The 18,829-nt window shown below is 49.2% G+C and overlaps 1 protein-coding gene across 2 annotated transcripts in view; it reads left to right on the forward strand.

The window, feature by feature from the left end:
- OLFM1 (olfactomedin 1) overlaps positions 1 to 8,892 on the forward strand; it is a 34,490-nt gene extending 25,598 nt beyond the window's left edge. For both annotated transcript variants that reach the window (XM_080400852.1, XM_080400851.1), the window contains exons 5-6: positions 4,847 to 4,953; positions 8,183 to 8,892. In XM_080400852.1, coding sequence (XP_080256978.1) covers positions 4,847 to 4,953; positions 8,183 to 8,857 — 782 coding nt within the window. In that variant the 3' untranslated portion in view covers positions 8,858 to 8,892. The remainder of the gene's footprint in view (positions 1 to 4,846; positions 4,954 to 8,182) is intronic.
- Positions 8,893 to 18,829: the final 9,937 nt, after the last annotated feature.

An 18,829-nucleotide genomic window follows, 5' to 3' on the forward strand; every position in this document is an offset into this window, starting at 1 on the left:
TTTTTGGTTGTGCCCTTTCTTTCTCTTGCTCAATCTGTAACCATGGGGTCCAGGCAGCTTTTCTGCCTTGGGGCGTTGCAGCACCCCTGGGTGCTTGTGAAGAGCGATGCTGAGTCTCACAAGCGGTCACCCGTGAGGGTTTGTTGCTTACCCAGGAGCATAATTTATTTGGTAACTTAACAACAAACAGCACAGATTGAATTTCCAATGTTGTTTATCGCTGCAGAGTGTAAACTAGTAAAAATGGTAGTTAATTGAGTTAAATTCAGATAACAACCTTACAGACACTTTGCTGCCACACGCTGTGGCCCTGTTTGTTGAAGATTGCTGTTTCCTGCAAATTACCTGCTCAGAAGGATTCACTGACATTTCAAGTAGCATGGTTTAACTTAGATTTGCTCCTGCGTGGGCCAGGAGTGCTGCTCACCTGGTGCACGTTCACCTCCTAGAGCTCAGGGTACAGCTCGGAGTGCCCAGAACAGGTTCAGGGAGCTGCTGCAATAAGCACGGGGCAGGGGAGGGGATGTGCCGTGTTCCCATGTGGCTCACCTGTCCCCATCCTCTGGGAAGCACTGATGCTCTACAGTGCAGCAGCGTTTTCCTTAGACAAGGTCCTAGTTTGCATTTTGGGTTTCCTAAGTATTATTGATGGATCAATAGTGAAAACACTTCCTGACCCTGGCTGGTGTGTGAAGGGAAAAAAAAATCAATACTGGCACGTTCAATCTGTTATTCTGTTTACACTCTTAAAGATCACTATTTATACAGGGATTTTAACGTTTCCATTAATGTTCCTAAGAGGAGCCTTGCAGGACTGGAGAGGTTGTGACTGCTTGATTCAAGGGGGAATTTAGCTCGGCTGTGCTCTGCAGGCTCACATTTGCCTGATAGCACAAACTTTCCCTGACTCTTGCAAAAAATCCCAGCCCACAATCCTGGTGCAGGGATGAGGACAGAGCCCTGCCAGCCTGTCCCAGACATTTTTTGGGGATGGGGGAGCTCCCAGCCAGGTGACAGAGGCAAGGGCAGGGCACGACCCAACTGCTGCAGCCCCATCCCTGCTGCAGAGGGCTGAAGCCGGGGTGGAGGGGGGGTCAGACCTCGGCTGCATGGGAAGCCCCAGCAGGGAAGGCGCTCAGCTGTAGGAGCAGCAGCCCAAGCAGAACTGTGGAGTCCAGAAGGAGACAGTGCTGGGGTCGGCACGGTGGCTGCATTGGCAGATAAATTGCTGCTGAGCTGCTAAACATTGCTTGTGGGCTGGATCTTCAGAGAAATATGGAGCGGAGGTGTTAAGTATCCTGGGAGGATGGTAGTGTTCATTTTAACAGGCTGGAGGAAGGCGGATTTTCTACTGCTGGAAAATTCCTGGTGCAGCTAGAGGAAGGGGCTGTGTGCGTGGAGGTGGTGGTCGTTGCTGAGCTGCAGAAGGGCAGGTCGGAGGCAGTCGGCTGGATCAGTCTGGAGGGTCACTCAGGAACAGGTTAGTTTGTGCTGTTTTGCAGGAACAGGGACATGCAGGACCCCATGGACCACAGGTCCTGGGACTGGAATACTGCTGGGGAATCTGGAGTGAAAACAGATCCATTCTGCATGCCCGAAAGCTGCTGCTCACAGGCTTCCCCTGTGTCCTGAACTCATGGATGAGCACCAGGTCATGCATTCCTGTCGCACATTCATCCCTGAGTGACTGGAAACACCTGTAGCATCCCATGCTTTTGCCATCCCAACAGGACAGCAGGTTTGCTACAAAAGACTCAGCACCCATGGGTGCTGGGCTGCCCAGGGCAGGGCCGTGCCAGGCAGTCAAGCAGCAACTTCAGGGCAACCCCAGCCAGGGCTTAAAATCTCTCCTGTGGGAGTGTGATAGAGGAAGGACTTGGGTGCTGGGCATCTCACCCCAGCTCTGCTCCCAACCCAGCACCCTGTCATCAGCCCCTCACCCCCAGAGGAGAGCACTGCTGAGACTGGCAGGTGCTTCGGGGCTGTGCAGGCTGCTGCTTCGTGACAGAGCATGGGAAGATGCAAGAATCCTGTCTTGTGAGCTACTGCTCCGATTCAAGCTGCGACATGTCCAAGGGAAGCAGTAGAAGACAGCATCTCCTCTGTCCCCAGTAAAGTAATTTTCCTGCTTTTCATGCTTGTTAGACCCATAGAAGGGGGTGGGGGTGAAGGCTGATGGTGTTCAGAGTGTGGTGTGGATCTCATCAGGCACAGGTGGGTGAGTGGGGATCACAAAGGCTGGAGTTGCCCATCCCTGGGTGGTAAGCCCATGAGAGCTGCAGGGACCTGGCTAACTAGGGGCCTGGAAGGATTAATTTTAAACTTTTCCCCTAGTATCTGAGTGCCTGTGATAGATTTACACCAAGAAAGAAAACTCTTCACCCTGTGTAAGAGCAACCCTCTTGCATTGCTGAAGAACTGTTGCAAATGTGCCTCCAGCTAAATGTGTATGAGATGTAGCCTCGCTACCTGCAAACACTGCTAGTTTACTCTTATCAGCTGCGGCTGCTTTTTCTTTTTTTTTCTTCTTTTTTTTGTACCTTTTTTTTTTTTTTTTTTTAAATCAATGAGCTTTTATACAACCTTTCTCTCCAGGGTAATGGAAGGAAAGAGATAAAGTGACAGCAGTGTAGGGCTGTGATAATGGAAAGCAGCGTTGAGCAGATCTGTGATTAGAGGAAGTCTGGTCCTCTGCAAGGGGAATTTGCAAGACAGTAAGCATTTATTATTTTAACCCATTGCATCCCTTTGTCAATACTTTGCTCTGCTTCTGAGCTGAGAGGTTTTGAATGCATTAGACAGGAGGGAAAATTCCCATATATCATGTCTCGGTGAGGCCAGGAAAGCTCGCTGCTGTTTGGTGGAATCTCTCTTTATCTGTCTGGTGTCTGAAGGCTGTGGGAAGACTGATGGTCCCTTTGGCCATGTCATGTTGGTGCGTATCAAAAATATCTTCATCTGTTTTATGCCCTGGGCTAAGGTGACCCCTTCGCCTGTAGCTCAGAGCTGAGGTAGGTGGATGTGACTGTGATCAGGAGTATAAAGGGGCAGATGAGAACAGGCTAAGGAGAGAGGCAGCCAAGAGTGTACATACTGGAAACATTCAAGGTCAGGTTGGATGGGGCTTTGAGCAACCTGGTCGTGTTGTAGATGACCCAGCTCGTTGCAGGGAGGTTGGACTAGATGGCCTTTAATGGTTCCTTTCTAACCCAACCCATTCTGTGATTCTATGATTCTGCTTGGTAATTTTGAGCACAAGGACCTTGTCCTGAGCTGGCAGAGCTCTACCCATGTTTCAGCAGTACCTCCACAACTTCGCACCTGCGGCCCCAGCACTGGGTGCCCCGTGCTGAGCCACGGGGCCACCTGTACTGCACTGCAGCTGCAGCTCAGCCTGCGACCGCAGCACCCAGAGCAGCCGCTGCATCCCAGCACCACCACCTCCCCCTTCCCCAGCCTGCCCCGAGGCTTCCACAGCAAAAAGATGTCAGGGAAACACCTTCTGAACTTTGGCGTGTGGCTGTCCCCCTGGTGCTGCTGACCTTAGCTTGTCTGGCTCAGGAGATGCTGCTGCAGGACCAGCTCTGCCCTGAATGCGGCCAGGTTTTAAATAAGTGCTCCTGTAGCAAGAGACCAGTCCCCAGTCCCTGTGACAGCATCTTCCTCTCTTCACCTGGCGTTCCTTGGTGCACTTATGCTAAAATGCTGATGTTGCAGGAGACCAGAATGGCAGCTTTGCTGAAACTTGGGGATATCATTGGAAACAGGAGCTCAGCATATGGCTGCACCTTCGATGCTGAGGCTGTAGTGTGGCAGGCATCTATTCATGGGCATCCCTGGAGGGGTACGGGGTTCAGTGTCAGGGGACAGAGCCACAGAAGAGAAACAACCTGCCACAGGCAGCCAGCATAGCAAGCTGGAGGAGAGGTGCTGCTGCTTCAGCTGGTACTTAGGGCTTAAAAACACAGCCACGCACTTAGCTGGGCTTACAAATGTGCTGACGTGCCCACTGAATTCCATGGCACAATATCAGCGGTGTGGAGCACCTGAGAATGCTTCAAACCCTGGTTCGTAGCACTGTGCTGGTGCATGTCCCTGTTATGGTGATGCTGAGTCAGGGCAGGATTCCTGGGCAGCTCCCGAGGGCCCGAGGGACCCCACCTCCCGCCTTCCATCCTGCTGCGTCTGGGTTCCTCTCCCAGAGCTGGCAAAGCCCAGGCTGGCAGAGGAGACGGGAGGAGGCTGGTGAATTCCTTAGTGGCTCCTAAGTGTGCAGACATGATAGGGAACAGAAAGAATGGCTGGTAGAAGCCAGTAAATGGTCTTTGCAGGGAAGATATTTATATTGCCTATAATTTCTTTTTTTTTTTTTTCTCCTTTGCATAACTTGTAACAAACGCATGTTTCCAGCAGGGCTGTAATAGACACGTCTGTCTTTTTATCTTGGCTGCACCCACTTGATTATAGCAGAAATGAGCAGAGTTATTCAACTAATCTCTCCACCTGGCTGCTCAACCCAGGCTAACTCTTCTCATTTTCTATTCTGCAACATTAGCAGCATGGCTGGTTCAGGAAAGCTTGTTTTCATGGGACAGTGTGATAACGACAATTGTCATCAAGAGGCATGAAACAAACAAAAGCATCCAACAGTTGTTCTCGGCCTAATTACCTCTAATTAAATACAGAGCTGCCTGTCGGGGGGGACGGGACGGGACGGGCGGGGTGTGGAGTGGCTGGGTCTGGTGCCCCTCACTGGGGCTTCAGGGCTGGCTGGCAAAGACCCACAGCCAGACGAGCCGTGGTGGTGATCTGACACGGTGCTCACCAGCCTTGCACTCTTTTTCAGCTTGTGGCAAGCTGACGGGAATAAGTGACCCAATCACAATTAAAACTTCGGGGTCCAGGTTCGGATCATGGATGACGGACCCTCTTGCTCCCGAGGGAGAGAACAAGGTAAGACTGTGACAGCTTCACCTCTGTGTTCCCACCTCTACTGATGCGGCTGAGGTCATTGAAAACTCATCACATCCAAGCAGTGAAGCCCAGGTTGCGCCCTGTGAAACCTGTGCAAGGTCCTAATTTATCCCACAGGGCTCTGCTGGCCTCTGCAGCGGGAGGGGGCTGAGGATCCCACGGGGAGGGAGGATGAGGAGGTGGCTGAGCAGCCCCATGCAGTGGTCTTTTCCCAGGGCAGGTGAAACTCACTGCATTGATGAGAGTGCATGGTCTCAGAAGTGTCACCACGAGGTCTGTGCCTGCCATGGGAGGGAAGAGTCAAATATTGGGTTTCTTATCTGGGTTTGGCAGCCAGGAGGGAGCTAGGGCCGAGCAGAGGGACCTGTAGTTCTGGTTGCGGCTGTTCATCTGCTGCCAGCGCCTCTGATAATGTCGTCTGGCTGCATTTGTCCTCCATCCTCCACCTTCATTGTTGTGAGGAATTAACTGACTGCAGCCAGAGGGAGATTTGTTTTGCTTTGTTTTGGTCTTTTTTTTTTTTCCATTCAGACCATTCAATTTTGATCCCAGGGAGGTAGGAGGCCAATAACTGGCTGAAAATCAATCCAGGCTTCCCATGACTGATGGAATGGAAAATATCTCGAGTGTTTGCTGAGGATTTGCAGGCAGCAAAACAAAACAAAAACCACAGAGCTTGGCTGCGTGGTAATTCCCTCCTGCGTGCAGCATCCTTCATCAAAGGATGAAGGCACCGGCAAGGGCTGTATCAGGGCAGCTATTTTGAGAGCTCTGCCCTGTCATCGACTTTCTGTAGCTAAGAGAGGATGAGGGATGCTCTGGACAAGCCACCCCTGGGGCGGTTCCATTTGCCTGTGGATGTGCAGCCATGAAGCAGCAGTGACTTGAGATGTCGGGCTCTTTCCCTCCAGCAGCCAACTGGTTGGCACTGGTTCCCTAATACAACACCTCCATATTTTACAGTTATCAAACAGAATTTCAGCTTTAGCCCCAATAAGATCCTGATTAGAAGTGGGATGGGAAGGCTCTACCCATGCCGCATCTTGTTTTGCTCAAGAGAGGGGACAGACTTGTCCCCTTCAGGGTTGTGTTTGCTGCATCCCTCGGCACTAGCGTGATTTATACATCTGTGAAGGGAGAGCCAGGCTTGTGGCAGCTGAAGCTGGTTGATCAAATGCTAAAAATCTTTCCATGTCTTCAGAGAGTTTTGTCTCAAACCACTATTTTTTAATATTTTTTTACCCGTGCCTTTTCTTGCAGCGTGTTTTTGTTGTGAGAGTAGACAAGCTGTTTTCTCTGAACTGTAGCTCAAGCTTCAGGAGCGTGTGTGTGTATATAATGTACAAATCTGCTGGGAATTTTATTAGAAACACACAATTAGGTGAACGTCATTGGCTGCCTGGCTGAGTGGGAAACTGGGGCTGGGAAGAGATAGGCAGTTTATCATATCCATCTTATGTCACCAAGCCCCAGGAGGTATTTGGTGGCTCGTATGGTCATTTGTTTGTGTCATGAAATCATTGAACGCAACTGGGGAAAATTGCGAGTCCCAGAGGAGCAGCCCAGCGGCGAGGCAGCAGGTGGATGCTGAGCGCCGGGATTGATGTGTATTGGCAGGAGAAGGTTGCTCAAAGCCAGCCGGTGCGGTGGGATATTGCTCTCCATCAATCCCTGCTTCTCCAAAGCATGAAATGCTGTTGGGTCCTGCCGCCTTGCAGCCCCAGCGCGATGACGTGGGGTTCTGCTCTTCTGGGCTTCTTTTTGCCTCTCTAAAAACCAAGCACAATGCATTTGCGTGTGTGATTTTTTTTTTAATACCAAATAATGAAACGAGAACAGCAGGGAGACAATCAGTTTTCTGTTTTGTGGGTTTTTTTTTTAATTTCCCAAGCTGGTTTAGTTGAACGCAGGCATTTCATTAAGTGAGGAATGTTCTCCAGCACCACATCTGACAGCAGAAGCTCTCCCAGGCTGCAGGCATCTCTCTGCTGTGGGCTCAGGGACTTGCATGGGTTTTCTCTGGTGCTTTTGCAGCCCTCCTCAAGCCCACGGCGGAGGTGTGAAGATCAGAGCCAGCTGCCATATGTTCATTCCCCACCTCTGCAGTGTTTCCAGGGAGGTAACGGTGGAGGGCTGAAGTTCCCTACAAAGTTTTTGCAGACCCCACTTGGCCTTTCAAACACAGCAGCCAAAAGCAGTTTACGTTCACACACAGTGTGTAAATGTTTGGCTGCTCCTCTAAGGGACCCCGGAGACAGCCACATTGTGGAGAAAACCCTAGCAGATTTTGCAAGGGGGTTGCAAAAGAGGTTTGTGCTACAGCATTACCCAAATCTGCATCCTTAAGGGCTTTCCTCTTGCTATTTAATTTACCTCTCCTCCTTCCTAAACAGTTTTTACAGAAAGCAGCTATCCTATTTTTAGGCAGCAACTGCATACAGAATGTCACTCACTGGCTGGATATTCCATCTTGATATTAACTGCACAGCTTGGTCATTTGCCTCCGAATTGGTTTCATATGACAAAAGCTTGGTTTTTTAAAGGAGTCTAGACATTGTCCCTAGGGAACCGGCACTTAAATGACGGTCTAAAAATCTCTCCTTCATCTACCAACAGCAAGATTTTGATGTCTTTGTCTCATAGATTTTAGTGGCCTTGGTTTAAGCTTTTGATGCAGAAGTGTGTGATTTTTAAACCAATATGGGCTTTGCCTGGATTTCCTTGACAATGAGCGATCGCATCGGTCGCTTCCACGTGCCAAATTAATGGAGTTTTGCACAGCAGCTGGTATAATTTACTGAGTGCTACCACGATGGGGCTTACGGGAAGCAAAAGCGGCATCAACTTAATATGCCAGAGAAAAGATGTTAATTGCCCTCTGGAAGGATAATGCCAGTCATGCTGCACTCCCAGGGAACCACATCAGATCCCGTGTTTCTGGGGAGATACCATGTTACCTCTGGGGAAAGCTTTGCTGTTCAGCTGATTCCTTGGCTGACTTCGGGTTCCAAAAATTGAGTTTATTTGTGGGTGTGGGTGGCATGTGTTGGACACATCATTTCCCAGCGGGTCAGATTCCTTGCTCTGGATTTTATTCCCAGCTCTAGGTTGGGAATTAAAAAACACCTATTTCTTGGGTGATGCGCAAAGGGCTCACAGCCAGGTCTCTGCTGTTTTCTAACCCCTCGTGTTTCTGTTGCTCACCCAGGTCTGGTACATGGACAGCTACCACAACAATCGCTTCGTCCGTGAATATAAATCCATGGCAGATTTCATGAATACCGACAATTTTACCTCCCACCGTCTCCCTCACCCATGGTCGGGCACCGGTCAAGTGGTCTACAATGGCTCTATCTATTTCAATAAATACCAAAGCCACATAATTATCAGGTTTGACTTGAAAACAGAGACCATTCTCAAGACTCGCAGCCTGGATTATGCCGGCTACAACAACATGTACCACTATGCCTGGGGTGGCCACTCGGACATTGACCTCATGGTGGACGAGAACGGGCTGTGGGCTGTCTATGCCACCAACCAGAACGCGGGCAACATCGTCATCAGCAAGTTGGACCCCAACACCTTGCAGAGCCTCCAGACCTGGAACACCAGCTACCCGAAACGCAGTGCCGGGGAAGCCTTCATCATCTGCGGCACGCTCTATGTCACCAACGGCTACTCGGGAGGTACCAAGGTGCACTACGCCTACCAGACCAATGCCTCCACCTACGAGTACATCGACATCCCCTTCCAAAACAAGTACTCGCACATTTCCATGTTGGACTACAACCCCAAGGATCGGGCCCTCTATGCCTGGAACAACGGGCACCAAATACTTTACAATGTCACCCTCTTCCATGTCATCAGGTCTGACGAGTTGTAGTCCATCCTTGTTTAGAAACTGATTCGGGGGGGGGGGGGGGGGGGGAAAAAAGGAAAAAAGGGAGAAACAAATTTAAAAAAAACAGACAACAAACTAATATCAAGGAAACACACTTTAAATAAGTAAATATATTAACAGCTGCCAAAATTAAGACCAACATCATGGAGGACTATTCAGCATAAACCTGACAGATCAGCATTACCTCTACATTTCTAGAAGTCTGGCCCTGTGTTATAGACTCACGAATAACCATGTGCTTGCAGCTGGAACTGCACTTCAAGAACCACTTAAGTTTGGGGTTTTGTTTTGTTTCTGTTCCGATAGCAAACCTATAGTACATACTAAAGAAGTAAGGCAATGACTGTTGAAAGTTTATCCTTGGGAGACTCGCTCTCTTCTGTGTGTGGGTTGCATGGACATTTTTCCGACATCACGGTCAGCTGTGATGGATGTGTGATTTGTATTTCTAAGCAGAAAAAGCTGACCCGTGAGGAGCTCTCGCTGTCTGAACAAGACCTATCACAGGTTAGTTTTCCTCGCCTTCCATTGCAGCTACTGTCTCTCAACTGTGTTCTTGTCACTTAGATTAACTGTGCTGAGACCCGAAGTAGCTCATGGATCTGTGTCTTAGTAACTATTAAACACGATGGTTTAAGTATGTATTATGAACAAGTTGTTGTACCCATATTGTTTGAACTTATGTATTCAGCAAATATATTGTATAATGTATGTCTGTTATTTACCAGAGGTGGCAAAACTTTGTATGTCCAGTTTATGCAATGAATGTTGTAAATGCAATGATGTAGTTTGGATTAATAAATGATGGCTTTGTTTCTAAAAAGAAAAAAAAAGATCAGTGTTCACCCTTATACACAGGTAACCAATTTCATGTTGATAATTACAAGAATATTCTCTTACTGTTATACTATCTACATAGCATTATGGTGGATGGAAATGGCTTCTGTGGAAATTCTGTGGCATCAGATTCCCCTGGGAAGCCCTGTTTATGGAAGTGTGAAGGTAATTAATTTTTTTTAAGAGGAAAACTTTGTACTATCCACAGTTATCTAAGGAACAATAAAAATATTAGGAGACTTCCCCACTTTGTTTGTTGTCTTCTCTGTATGAGTGGCCAGGTGCAGGGGAGGAATAACAGGAATTATTATGGGGGGTTTGGGGGTCATTGTTGAGTAACTGTCCTGACTTTCCTTACGTCTGGAAAGTCGTGCATCCTTACCTGGTGTACAGCTGCCTCTGGGAGCCAGAGGGGCTGGCAGCAAGGAGCTAGGGGCTGACGGGAGGGAGGCTTTGGCTCTCTGTAGGGCTCACGCAGTGGGATTACCTTCCCGTTTGTCTTTGGAGCAGATCCTGCTTGGAGGAGATAAAGTTCTGCCTCTGCTCCTACAGCTGCCCTCCACTGCAAGGAGAAGCAAAGGCAGCTGCAGCGAGGCTGTGTTGATGCGGGCAGGGGCTCCGGCTGCCCGCAGCGCTGTGCTCAGCATCCTCCTCATCCCACAGCTGACAGCAGAGCCAGGTCAGGGGGTGACTGTGTTTGATATCAGGGCTACAACAGGAGGAAATTGTGTCATCTGTCACATTCATTAGATTTGGAGACTTGGTGCCTCAGAGAGCCAGGTGCAATTGGATCATTTTCTTTCTGAGATGCTTAGAGTACTTCTCATCCTGAATTTGCTGTGGTCTTACGCCAGCAAAAATCACCTTGCATTTAATGCAGCTAGCACTGCGATGCTTATTGTAATGAGCCACTGTTACTGTTGGGACCCGAGCATTCAACACAATCATTCCTCTTGCTTTTGCCAAAGCAGGGACCACGGTGTTACAGAACACTGCAGTACAGAAGCACACACCTTGAAATGATCCGAGGCACTTTTCCAGCTGAACGCTTCTAAAGCTCCTGATATTTTGGGGCTTAAGATACTGGATGCTAACATGCTCTTCTCAACCACCTTTAATAAATCCTGCGCTTTCCCACTCTCCCCTTACACGCTTCTGCCATATACTCTCCCCATGGCAAGGCTCATTTTATTGGGAGCCCAGCACCACCAGCAGCTTCATTCTGCCACTACTGTCTGGTGTGAGACTTGGGGTCCCATCTCTTCCCCCCACCCCAAGGAGAGCACTCTTTGGCAATCCCCACACCACAGCCAGCTCCAGGCAGAGGCACAGGACCTGTCCTGCCTTCATTGCCTGACCAAGGACCCCACTGAGCTGGGTCTCATGGGCAGTTGGGGTGCCTGGTACCTCTGCAAGCTGCAGAGCACTCACTCCAGTGTCATCAGCCCATTGTTGCCTCTTTTCCACACAGAGTAAGCAAGTGGCTGTGTTTAGTACCACCAGGCATCACAGTTTTTCAGCCAAGCAGTACGTGAACAGCTATATTCACTGATGAGGTTCAGCCTTTGAACTCCACAGATGGAGGTCACAGCACTATCCAAACTAGCCAGCTGCAACGAGGGTTTTACCATCCCATCCCAGGTTAACTTCCATAAGCAGTTCCCACACCTTGCCCCAGCACATCCATCAATCCCCCACTAGGTTTCTAAAGTTTGTCTACTGTCCATGCTGTTTCTTCAGCCTTTTCAGGCCAGCCCACCTTGCTTCTTGCCTCTGCTGCATCTGGATTCTTCTTTCTCCCAGCTCCTCTTCCAGCCAGCCTCTCCTCACCTGGTCCCCCTGCTTCTCCTGGAGTCCCTCCTACATCCAGGGTGCTCGCTTTCCTCCCTCTGCTTCTTCTGGGTCTCTCTCACCCAGAGCTCCTCTTTCATACCCCTTAGAGCTATTTAACTCCTTAGCAGGAACCAGCCACAGCTGCACATTATCCCCATCAGCCAACCCCCCACCGCTGAAGCCAGCCCACAGCTGTATATTATCAATGTTAATTAACCAGCCTTCATTCCTCTATAATTCTTTTACAGACACATGCATTACAGCCCTCGGAAGGAGTGTGGATCACTGAGGTCAGAAAACTGGCAGTAAGCAACCGGGGATTGCTGCAGAAGGTGGATGAGGTTCTCAACCTCGTAGCCTGTCCTGACTTTGGCAGGGATTGAGTTAATTTTCTTCCCAGTAGCTGGTACAGTGCTGTGGTTTGGGGTTAGTATGAGAACAAAGTTGATAACGCGCTGCTGGTTTGTTGTTGTTCAGTAGTGCCTACCCTAAGTCAGGGATGTTTCAGTTTCCCGTGCTCTGCCAGGGAGGAGAAGAACCTGGGAGGGAGCAGAGCCAGGACAGCTGACCTGAACTAGCCAAAGGGCTATTCCATACCATAAAACGTCATGCTCAGTATATAAACCGGGGGGAGCGGGCTGGGAGGGGCCGGTCCTGCTGGGGAACTGGCTGGGCATCGGTCAGTGGGGGGTGAGCAATTGTATTGTGCATCACTTGGTTTTTTTCTGGGGTTTTATTCCTCTCTCTCCTTGTTATCTCCCTTTTCATAACAATTATTATTAAGAGTAGTAGTTCCATTAGTGTTATTATTATATGTTACTTTATTTCAATTATTAGACTGTTCTTATCTCAAGATAAGGTTTTACCTTTTCCCAGTTCTCCTTCCCATCCTACCAAGGTGGGGGTGACTGAATGCCTGCCTGCTGATGTGAAGTGGTGAATGAATTCCTGATTTTGCTTTGCTTGCATGCCTGCCTTTTGCTTTACCTATTAAAGTGTCTTTATCTCAACCCACGAGCTTTCTCACTTAGACTCTTCCAGTTCTCTCCCGAGCAGCTGCGTATGGCTCAGTTGCTGGCTGGGTTTAACCCATGACACGGCCTTAGCAGAAGGTCCCAGCTGGGCTCTTCAGCAGGAGGAGGGGGGAAGGAAAAAATGGTGTAGTGTGGTTTCCCAGAGCTGGATTAAACCACAAGTGAGGAACGATCCACCACATGTGGCTGTTTGAGCCAGTTACACCAGTTTGAGATACTGCCCTGTGTCAGCACTACTCCTCTTGCTGGAAGGTTGGCTGTATCCAGAATGGGGACGGCTCTCGGAGGACTCGTTTCTGTGCTACACACCATATTTCCAGGGCTCTGGACTGCCAGGTTTGTGGAGATCTTTGATATTTAGCAGTGGTTTTCCCTCCAAGAAGCTAAAAAAGGGGGCTAGAGACTCGAGGTGTAATTGGCAGCGGTATTGATCTTCAATACACAAGAGAAATCTGTACACCAAAAAGCTTTAAGGCACCTGCAGTCATTTCTATTTAATTAATGTATTTCTTCAGTGCAAACTCATTTAAGGGGAGAGCTCTGGTTTTTGTAAGATTTAGAGCTGCATCCAGCGACGGCTGCAATCAATGGGACAGATGCCGATGCCTACAAGAGGGGCTGGGCTTTTGCAGTCAGTGGGAACGGCTGGGGTGACCCTCTCGCCCAGCCTTGCTGTAGTTGTGAATCATGGCTGTTGTCAGCTGTACTACAGGCTGAATTGCTTTTCGGTGCAGATTATCATCCCAGCAGCCGGGCTTTGCAGATTCTGTTGCCTAGCCACCCGCACACCACAGAGCTGTGCTAACCACCCTGAGCACCAGACAGTTCCTAAGACCTCAGTAGGTGTTCATGGAGATCTTCCCAGCCAATCTGTCCAGTTCTGGGGAGAAGTTTCAGGCAGACCAGAGCGCCACCCGAATCTGCCAGCAACCTGGCCAGGCACGCTGCCACGCCGAAGCACTGCCAAGTTACCCAAAGTCAGCTTTGTCATTAGGCAAGAATTGAGAACAAAAGAACGTGTTTGCTTCAAAACATTGATCTACAAAAATAAATTGAATTACAGAAAGGCAAAATAATGCTGTTTGCTTTAGGGCACAGCTACATTTAGATTCTCATTTTCCTAGTGCAATTTGTTTAAGACAAGACTCAACAGCACAAAATGTCCTTGAATGCAACAAAGACAGACAAGCTTTTCTGTAACATGTACCCAAAGTTAATGAGATGAGGAGAGTGCTTTAAGGGGTGTGCCTTTGTCCTATTTGCCTGTAGTGCAATATTCTATAAATGGATGCCATATGGTCATATACTTAATGGTATGTATTACTTTTCAAGTGGATGAGCCAAAGACAAGTACGTCCCAGAGGATTGCTTTCTATAGCCTATGACTTAATTATTTGGTGCACGAGGCTTGCTGGTCCAAATTTAGTCACGGGAGTCAGTGAGTTACTTGAGAGAAACATCTGACCATACTTTTGTATGTGTGTTCATGTGTTGTTAAAATTTTACAAGGGATTAATTTGAAAGCGCTATACTAGATACCTGTGAGAGTTTCAGTTTGATGCAGAACTCGGGTTCTGCTCCCAACTCTATCAGCCATACCAAGTCCCAGCTCCATAGCTGAGCAAGTAACTGGACAGATGTGATTTGGCATGTCACAACATTGCTGTCCTTCATCCTCTGAGGCAGATGAACCAACGCTCTCCATCTGGTTCATACGTGCCTTGGGATGAATGGGATATCTGAGGGGGTATGCTCTCATTCTTGCTGTTCACCAAGCCATGGCGCTTTTCTAACCTTTGCTCTGAGACAACCCCCTTCCCTGGAACCCTCATGCCCATCCCAGAGGATGCCTGCCCAGCTTTTGGGCACAGCAGGACACAAATACTGAGAGGGCATCTTACTAATGTCTATAAATATCTTAAGGGCGAGTGCCAAGAGGATGGGGCCAGGCTCTTTTCAGTGGCGCCCAGAGACACGACAACTGTCACAAACTGCAGCACAAGAAGTTCCATTTGAATATGAGGAAGAACTTCTTACTTTGAGGGTGGCAGAGCATGGGAACCGGCTGCCTGGAGAGGTTGTGGAGTCTCCTCTGGAGACATTCAAAACCTGCCTGGGCATGATCCTGTGCAACCTGCTCTAGGAGAACCTGCTTTAGCAGAGGGTTGGACTAGATGGTCTCCAGAGGTCCCTTCCAACCCTGACCATGCTGTGATTCTGTGTGACTGTGAATGCAGCGACGTGCCTCCCACCAGCTCGGCTCTGTGTCTGGCCAGCTCAGACCACAGGCAAAGCAGCTCCCTGCACCTCATCACCGTGATACCTCTGCCATTCTCCAGGCCACGTCTAGCAATGGCAGTAACCGGTTTTGTGTGCAGGGGAGAGCCTGACTGGGGGGCTGACATGTGGAAACTGAAGCTCATCCTTCCCCCACCAGTGGCAGAGCCCACGGGGAGCAGCAGTGGGCTGTGAGCTTAGAGCTGTGACAGTGCTTACACAGGCTGTCCCGTCGAACTAAATGAAGCTCGCTCAGCACCTGGCCTAAAACCCAAGCAACTGACTGTTGCTTAGCATCCTCACAACACAGAGCTAAAAATTTTCCTTTCTTCCTTTGCTGTTACTTCTCTGACCTTCATTAGTTCTGCAAGCACCAAATGCAGAGCCCATATGGAGACAGTTATCATAAAAAAATGAATCCTGGCCCCTTAATTAGCTCCTCATTATCTGAGAGCTCCATATTGAAGCATTAAGACATTGCAAAGCAATTTGTTGAGTTTCCAATTAAAACTTTTTAGAATTGTTGAGCCTTTTAATACTTTGTGTTTACAAATTGCCTTGGACCTACACCAATGCACACATTTCCTTCACTGGGGAAATACAGCTGAGGAGCTGATAGTTATTAATATAAAATCCTTGGTTCTAATAAAGTCATAAACCATGTCAATGAAGCTGCTTTTTTGTACCTGATACAATAGACATGACTCCCTCTGAATGAGTGCAGAAGTGTAAGAGTCATTAAGAGGGCAATTATAGGCTGCTTTCCTAATAACTCGTTTTACAGCACTGTAAAAACAAATATACACATCCCTCTTTATATTCATTTACCCTGAATATGTTCCCACCAGATGACAGTAGGTGCTGAGACCCTCCATTTCTGCAGAGGTGAAAAAGGAGTTAGGAAGGCTGAGCTCCTCCCGACAGCACATTGCAGGATCAGGCCCGTCATGAATAAATAAAAGCCAGATGGGCATGGATTATACTCACTGTATTGCACAAGCTGTCAGCTGGAGGAGTGCAGCTACCAGATTCGAACACAGAAGAAAAATGCGTCTCTCTGACCAAGCAGAGTTGCACAGGCTTCGCCTGGGTTTCTCAGATATCTGAGTTTACAGACTGATCTACTGTGGTGGCCAAAAAAATGAGGAGGTGGGTGGCCAATTGACAAGCTCAGGGCTGAGCCCTTCCTGAAATCTGCAGAGCCAACACGAAGCAAGGGGAGCAGCAATGGCTCCGCTGACCTGGAAGAGGGATTAAGTGTTTTGCTTAAAACCTCTTCAGAATGGTTCCCAAGCTGTTTGGAAGGGATGGCCATCTTCACATCGCGTCTGATGCATATAAAGGAGGGATGCAGCTTGTCTGCAGCAGAACAGGCATCAGCCCACAGAGCTTTAACTAACCTCAAAGAGCTTATTCCTCCTGTAAAATAGTCCCCAGGTCTGCCAGGCTGAATATGTTCATGGCCATTAAGAGTCTGTTGCGTGACCGTGGTAGGAGGACACGTATCACCGAGGGGAGCCGACTGAGGGAAGCGGCTTTGGTGTGTGGCAGAGCTGTGAGGAGGGACCTGTGCAAGCCATGACAAACAGCACCGTACCGAAGCGATGTGTGCTGGGCTTTTGTTCTCAGCCTGTGCCGTGGACTTGTGATAATATGGTACTTCTGTTCTTTGGGGTGTTGTAAAGCCACGAGCTGATCTGTATTGAACGTGTCATTTGTATTCCCACGCTGTTTTTTCAGCAAATCTGTCAAATAAAACAAAAAAAAAGAATGAAAAGAGGAACGCAAAGGAGGGATTACATAAGGAATTGGCTGCACGGGCAGCCGTGGCCACTCCGGGCACTGTCGGGTTTGTGGCTTTGCTGTCCTCCAAGAGGAGGTGGAAATCACCCTGGGAAAGAGCTTTGGGTCTGGAACAGAGAGCAGCATCCCAGACCACTGGCTGGCATCCAGACAGGGGCTCAGGGCCATCGCCAGCCGCTGTGCTACTGCGCTTGTCCATAGGCTGCTGCTTCCCTCCCGGCCCTCCACATCCTCCGAGCTCTGGGGCTGCTTCGCAGGGAATCGGCTTCCTCTCGACAGACAAGGGCTGAGCTCTTTCTCGCCCTCCTTCTGGCTTTTTGATCTGGCTGTTAAAGACCTCAACACTTCCAGGATAAATTTTTCATGCCCTTCTGTGCATACTTTCCTATTTTGGCACTTTCTGAACACCCAGCTACCCGAAAAAAAAAAAGGTGTCTACAGGCAGATCAGCACCTGCAGCAGCAATGTGGGTCCTTCCTTAGACACGCACAGCGAGCCCCCAGCAACACAGGCAAGGGACCCTGCGGAAAGGAAATATAAATCTGCCATCTGTGGCAATTTAGCATTTACCAGTCATACTGCACTAGGGCACTGTCATTTTGAATGAATGTTAAAGCGTTTCCTCTCTGTGGCCTGAGCAGTCTCCTTTTCCCATCAAGTTGGCCATAGTGTGCCATAATAGAATAGACACGCTGTGGCTGCAGAGGGTCACTCAGGGGGGCTGACATTAACTCAGGGAGGTCCCCTTTTGAAGGAGGCATTCAATTAAAGTTTTACTGCTATTCTGCAATGTGAAGCCGCAAGGGCGAGTCTCAATAGCTGTGCTGGGATTTGAAATTAGCAGCTGAGTCCAAATTTGCCAGTGATCCTGGCTGTGAGCATAGGCAGCCAGTTGTGCTCCGCTGCAGGAGCGAGGTCCGGGGAGGATACACTGGTGGCACCATGCACTTGGCTTTGCTTTGCAGGACTGGCAGGGTGGGCAAGCATGAGCGTGGGACCACCTGGGAGCAAATGTCATGGAAGGATGAGAGGACAGATCTGGCTTTGCATCTCTGGCATGCCACATCGAGAGGGACCATCTGAGGGACGTGGGGTGGCTCTGGGAGCTGGAGTTTAGACAGCACTTTGAGAAATGAGGCTTTGGTAAGTCCTGCAATCCAGGAGGAGTTTGCTTGAAGAAAAGGCGTTAGGTTAGGCCCACTGTCGAGCAGAAGTATCTGTGCTCTCAAGCAAGATTTCCTCTCGCAAACACTGCTTGAGAGCTGGCAGCCTTCAGCTGCGGATGCACAGGCTGCACGGCACATTGAAGAGCTCAGGCAGGAGCTGAGAAATGTATCCAGACCTCCACATTTCTTCTTTCTTGTCATTTCCCCTAAAAGAGCAGGAAGAATCAGCACAAATCAGCGATGCAGCCATGGCCAGAGGCATTCAAGACTTGCAGTGAATGGAGCAAAACAGGGCTGCGATCCTCTACTACAGTTGTGGTGACAGCAGTGATGAGGATGATGATGATACCAAGCCAGGTCTGCCTGCCTGTCTCCTTGCTGAACTCTGAGCTGGGCACTGGCTCTCCTTTGCAGATTTTAGGATCAAAACCTCACTCATCTCTGGGAAGGAAACCAGCCTGCGGAAACACAGGGCATTCTGCAGAAGGAGATCCCAAATTTCTGCTGAGCATCCCAAAGTACCTAACACATTACTGACACAAGCGCTGCTCAAGTGCAGGTGCTTGGAGTGCAGCCTTTGCTGCAGTAAAGACAGAGGAGGGTAAGCTGTTGTAAATGAACAGGGCTCGGTGCCCAGATTTTAACCATAACACTTCCTTTCAAAAACTCAATAAACCGGTGTTTTGCACAGGAAAAACTGTCAGACTTTTAATTACCAGCCATCGTTACTGTGTTATCATAATGCGAGTGAATAGAGGCTGCTCTGCGACTGCCAGATGTTCACCCTCCCGCTCGTGACGGCAGCCAGTGCTGAGCACGGTGCTGCCCATCCCCGGCTGGGAGCCAGGGCAAGGAACCCCAGCCCTGCTGCCCCGGGTGCGCACAAAGCTGGGATAAAGAGCTGTAAAATGTTCCAGCCTTTGGCATAAAAATAGCCTCTGCCGTTAAAGCAGATGGGATAAAACCTGCAGAAGGGCAATCAGCCCTCATGCACCAGGGCACAC

The sequence above is a fragment of the Falco punctatus genome (assembly GCF_963210335.1).
Source record: "Falco punctatus genome assembly, chromosome: 9".
Taxonomy (NCBI): domain Eukaryota; kingdom Metazoa; phylum Chordata; class Aves; order Falconiformes; family Falconidae; genus Falco; species Falco punctatus.